Source organism: Oncorhynchus mykiss, chromosome 26 (assembly GCF_013265735.2).
Source record: "Oncorhynchus mykiss isolate Arlee chromosome 26, USDA_OmykA_1.1, whole genome shotgun sequence".
Taxonomy (NCBI): domain Eukaryota; kingdom Metazoa; phylum Chordata; class Actinopteri; order Salmoniformes; family Salmonidae; genus Oncorhynchus; species Oncorhynchus mykiss.
In genome coordinates, this window is record NC_048590.1 from 19,531,132 (window position 1) to 19,537,131 (window position 6,000).

A 6,000-nucleotide genomic window follows, 5' to 3' on the forward strand; every position below is an offset into this window, starting at 1 on the left:
TACATTTGGATTACTGTTACATTTGGATTACTGTTACATTTAGATTACTGTTACATTTGGATTACTATTACATTTGAATTACTGTTACAGTGCTATTTGGGTTGTTAATAGGATTCGTTATGACATTTCTTAATTTCTTTATTTTTTACTTTTTGGATTATGTGTGTAGTGTCTTGTATTGCATCGTATTGCGGCACTGTTGGAGCTAGAAACACCAGCATTTAGCTGCACCTGTGATAACATCTGCAAAATCGGTGTACGCAACCAATAAACGTTGATTTGATTTGTTCTGCAACCATGTTTGTGCACGTCTTATACACAGAGACAAATGTTCACTAAAGCAGCCATACCGGTCAAAACACTATCCTCATCTCACAACAAGCCAGAACCGCTGTTGGAAAATAACATATTGTCTAACAAAAGCTGTACTGCATCTACTGTGCTGACACAGACGCGTCGAGGAATATGTATGGATTCTGCTTTGTGAAGTGACGACCACTTCAGCGCTCCTCATTCGTCTTGCGTGAGAAAACCCGAGCACAATGCCTGTGACAAGAGCAGAATGGCGAGGGCCTGGCTCCCTCTCCTACTGGCATCTAGCGGTGGGCACTACATCACTGTCACCACGGAGACCACCAGGGAATCGCCCTCTGCAGCGCTCACAACACGACCGGCTCACGTCGTATGTGGCATAACAGCCTATGAGTTATGAGAGGGACGAGGGAGAGATTGTAACTACAGAGGCCCAACAGACGTTCCAATTTGTCCAGTCCTCTTATGAAAATGGACAAGTACAAATGCCCAAAGCCCTACCTGAGAATCCCTCATCATGTATCAGGCTCAGCCCTACTCCCTGTATGCCCTGCATCCATATGGAGCCCATTGTGGGGAGATGGAGCCCATGGGACACTGAGCAGAGAGAGTTGTGGCTTACAGTAGGTCATATGTGGTGCTGAGAAAGAACTGATCTGCAGCCATCTTGTTTATTTCAGGCCTGTGCACAGCATTTAAATATGATACTCTCCAAAGAAAAGTTCACTCCAGGACAATAATTTATGGCCACCACATCACCTATAAATCATGTTTTGTAATATATGTAGGACTACACTAATCCCAATAATAATCCCAATAAACCAGTTATATGACTAATACCACACCACGGGAAGGGAATGACCATCTTTTTTTTTTCACACAGCGGAACGTCCTGCGACTTACACCTCGTCGAGACAGACAAATGTGCATGTCTGCTGATACGTTTCCTTTCCTCAGTTCATTGTTAATGGATATCACAACTGTCCCTGAGTGGTATTCCACACTCTAGGGTGTCAACGACAACACTAAGGCACTAAGCAAAATAAACAACTTGCTTTGAGGTGTCTGAGAGCAAAACGCTGGGGAATGAGAGAAAGAAAGAGAAAAGGGGGAGTTTTCACACTCATCCCATAGTACCTGGGGGTCATTAAAAAGACCCCTAGTACACATCCAAACAGACTCAATTACCCCCCTAATTAGAACAGGTCTACAACTCCACAGGGGTTGTGGGAAAATAATACACCTAGACCTCTCAGGCTAATTTCTAAAGCAAAGAACAACAACAAAAACGTGTTCTCGGAATATATGTGGTTACCTAAGCGAAAGTGACCTGCTTCAATAGGAAACACTGAAAGGAGAGATGCCTCGCAGTGACCACATTTACATGCACACAGTATTCCGGATGGTAGCTCATAGCCCGGTTTTAGTCTTACTCGGGATAAGCTGCACCCGCTCAAGAGTATCCCTGTATCTGTAAATAAACAGAATATTCCTAATTTAAGATCATTTGGGTTAAATGGAATATTAACTGAAATATGGACACCAACTGTAGGCCTATAACCTCTCACACGTAGAGTAATATAATATGAACTCTTGCAGAATTATGCATTTCTTGCTGTAAAATTATACAACAAATGTTAGTTTTGTCTCGGCTACAGGAGTGGAGAAATCGGATTTCTTTCTTTCAGTATCTCTTGAGAAAAAGTGACAGCGCGTGTAATGTGTTATCTTTGATGCTGTTATGCAAGCAGACTATTTCAACCACATAAAATATGCGCCCAAGACGAACTTGAAGTCTTATCAGAAATGTGTTTCATCGTTTTCTCAGCTAACACTTCAACTTTAAAAGGTGTGGCTGTAACTGTATAGATTAGAGAGACACGCATCCTAACGTGGAAGAGGGGGCTTGGGAAAGGTCATGGTCGAGTTTGTCATGGTCGGACACGCTTAGCCAGAGAGACGGAATCCGCTGAAGGGGCAATCTAACGGCTCAACAGCCAAACAATATAGCTGGTCCACACACCAATGCTCCTGCCGTCCAATAAGATAATAAATGACATATTAAGGAAGGTCTCAGAGAGTGCATCCAAGCCTACTGGCCGTGGGCTGGAACAGTTCTTGTTGAGTTCAGTTCAGCTCTTGGGGACTGGTCCTTGTGAAGAAGGGCTGGCTCTGTCACCCAGTGTACGGAGTGGTGGCCTGAGGAGGACAGCAGAGCTCTAATTTATCTCTCCCTGCATTCACAGAGGAATGGGACAGCAGCTTTGAACTTGCACTACAGAGGAACTGAGACCAGCACGACCCTGAAAGAGAGAGTGACTGAGGTCAACCACCGTGACCTCTGGTACCAGAGAATGCAGGCAGAAAACTCCTGTGTTTCAACCAGCAATAGCTGTACTAGTTTTATTTTATTTTTTATCTGGTGTCTTTAAGTCATTTGAGGTCAGCAGAAAAGAGAAAAAGAGAAAATACTTTCGACTCACAAAGGAAGTACATGTCCTTCTCATGAGGAATGTAATTAAAAACACCATGTTAAATGATTCAGGATTTACTAAGCAAATCCCCTATCCCCGGTCTTAATACAGAGTCTGCCTGTTCTTGATTTAAAAACAGAATCCCCCTCCATCTGCTAGGGGCATGATGCTGTCAAACAGTAGTTAAGAGAACCAGCGTGGGCAGACTGACCGACCCTGAGCCTGTCTGTCTGTGTGCCAGCAGTGGGGACCTACTGTACACTACCATAGAAAGGGCCTCCATAGGCCCATAGAGAGAGCAACCATCCTCCCTAGGAGCGCCACTCCAAACTCGGAATGAACACTCTTCTTCTTGCACAAAAACAAAATCAAGCTCTCACCCAAACAGGCTGCCAGTTATCCTCCGTTTCCGGGCAAAAGAAGCTGCTGAGGATCAACGGGGATGAATGGGTCCTCATTTGTACTTAATCCAAAGCTCCTCATGAAGGGGAGATGACATGTGGGGTTAAAGTCCTCCAGGCTATGCACTCTTTCAGTGTAACAGACAGACCTTCTTTCCGGCGCATTATTTTTTTTCGATCTTCCCCCTTTTTTTTCCAGTTTTAATGTACTACTGCAAAAGTAGGTATTTTAATGTGGCTCTCCCTCCTTTCCGTCTGAAATCTAAAAGTAGAAGCACATTTTAAGTAACGGTGGACTAAGTGAATTTCTGATGGCCCTCGGGTCATCCTTTGGAGAGAAAAAAAGAAAATGGGGAGGAGAAAACAGGTCAAAGAGTCCTTCCAGTCTATTCAAATGCAACTGCTCCCAAATTACATTGTGTCCCTTGCACAGTTTTAAAAGAATGGGTCACTGCTGTTTAATTGTGGAGAAGCTACTACTAATGAAAGGGACAATACAAAGAGTAGCACTGCCAGCCAAGCGGCTGAAACTTCACCCTGGGTTTAATTGCACTGAACAAGGGAGATGGGGAAGCAGCGCAAACAAGGGACAAAATAGCAGGCAGCAGAGGAGGTAGATGCTATTGGCAAAAATAAAGGTATGTTTTATGGAGGCCTAGTGTCCAGGGTGGGACATGTGATCTGCGTGTCCAACCTGAGGGAGGAAATAGTGAAAGAGGCACTAAGGCCAGCAATTTAAAAAAAAAACAGAACTGTCTCTTACATTGCATATTATAAAGGTGGTTTCCTGACACAGGATAAAGTGTAAGGACTCAAGGGGACACTTACCAAGCCAGAACATGTAGATATGGCTGCAGAGGAAGCTGTGAAGTTGTGTATAAATCCCTGATACAAGCAGTCCTGATGGGCTGGCTCCTGTGCCAATGTGGTGATGCCCTCTGTCCCCAGTACCTGTACTGTGAAGCCCTCTGCCACTACCATGGAATGCTGTAAGTCCAGGTGCATGTCCCACCCGAAGGCAGATAGTCTGTAGTGTACAGGGCCCCTCATGGATGGCAGGGACCTCTTATTCCGGCCTCGCCGCAGCATATCGTGGGTCACATACCCACCCTGAGCATCCACCTCAATTGGCGTCACAAACACGTAATCTGAAGGAGAACCATAGTGAAGGTCACTTACCAAACCCACATCCAATGGGTTCATCTTATTTGCACAAAGCATTTGCACAAATCTCAATTCCCTCTAGTCTAATTATACTGATCACAGTATAATTGGTCAAACAGTGTCATAATATTTAACTGATTTATGAGGGGAGTATTAGACATCATCAAATCATGTTTCAGATCCAAAAGTCATAAACGTTATTCCATTATCATAGCCTATATCAATATAATAAACATTTATTCAATAAGAACACGGAGACACCCATTATTTAGAAACCGTATCAGACGCCACGTAGGCCTAATAGGAACGCCCAGAAACAAATCCAGATAGTTTTTTACAGTTACATCCATTCTCACTGGTAAAACAAAGAATGTAAATCATCTAAACTTGACCCGCCCCGTATCCGGCTGCTCAATGAGGAAACTGCCGCTTCTGCAGGGAATTCCTTCACCGGCATAACGCGCGTGGCTAAAGTTTACCAGCCAAGAAGATGAGAGGCAGTATGCGCGCAAGACACCATGAGCGCTTTAACTGGCGACTCATCGATAAACCTGACACACCAAATACAAGTAATGCGTTTTATTATTTCTGAACAGTAGCTATGTTATTGTTTCATTCTAAAGGATTGTAAAAAATAACAGACTGTTGCAGACTACAATGCTGTTAGTAAACATTTTCTTATCTGTTATGGAGAGAAGTAAACAACCGGCCCATGCAAAAATACGAACCGTGATTCAGTCCACTGGTGTCACTGGCAAAAGTGGACGAAACAGAGTAAATGGAATGTGAGCAGTAGATATGCAGCGTCTGCAAAACGACAGGTAGGAACAAGTTAATGGCACAACATGCGCAACAGTTTACTGTAACAGGCAGCCTACTGCAATTTAAACGTATATCTGATTATACAGTTGTCACCTGCCTTCAATGTGTTCCAGAACCACAGAGTGGATAAAATCTTCACTGATGTGCAGCTGACAAGTGGGATAGGCAAAGTCCATATCAAAAGAAAAAGACAATCCATGTTGGCATGCAATACCTCCTCTGTTACCTCCTCAACAAACACAGAAGTAATAACCTGCGGCAGCGCATAATGCAACTGTAAGACATTGCTAATTTCTTTAGGTGCCTTTTACATATAATCACGTCAAGTCCGCCAGGTCCATTTGGCTGTGCCTGGAGAGGTAAAGCGCACTCGTGCGTCTTTCTGAAACAGGTAACAAATCGCCGGAGTGCTGACTGTGCTCTCTATAGTGAACAGTGACAGTCAGCTCCTGCAGACTGTAAAGCAGCAGTAGCACCCGCGGGTGGAAACGAAGCGGGGCCAATCAGCAAAGAGCATCATCTTCTCTGAGATAAGTAGCCTACTGTTGTGTAGGAAAGCTCTTAACTCTCTTTGGCTCAGTGTTGAGCTGAACAAATTCGTGCTCCCCACACAACCCACAGGGCAAAAACTGGTTAAATCAACGTTGTTTCCACGTAATTTGAACCCAAACAAATATATGTGATAATGTTGAATCATCGTGGAAAACAAATTGGATTTGCAAAAAATCATCAACATAAGTGCATTTCATATTTTTTTTCACCCAGTTTTGAGAGCTAAATCCAATGGCATTATGATTTTTTGTTGTTGATTACACGTTGAATTTGAC

General features: G+C 43.6%; 1 protein-coding gene across 1 annotated transcript in view; it reads right to left on the minus strand.

Moving 5' to 3' along the window:
• The window catches only part of adamts18 (ADAM metallopeptidase with thrombospondin type 1 motif, 18), a 52,814-nt gene extending 47,660 nt beyond the window's left edge, over positions 1–5,154 (minus strand). The window contains exons 1-2 of the mRNA XM_036964090.1: positions 5,080–5,154; positions 4,016–4,335 (exon numbers count right to left, since the gene is read on the minus strand). Of these exons, the coding sequence (XP_036819985.1) occupies positions 4,016–4,276 (261 nt within the window). The 5' untranslated portion in view covers positions 4,277–4,335; positions 5,080–5,154. The remainder of the gene's footprint in view (positions 1–4,015; positions 4,336–5,079) is intronic.
• Positions 5,155–6,000: the final 846 nt, after the last annotated feature.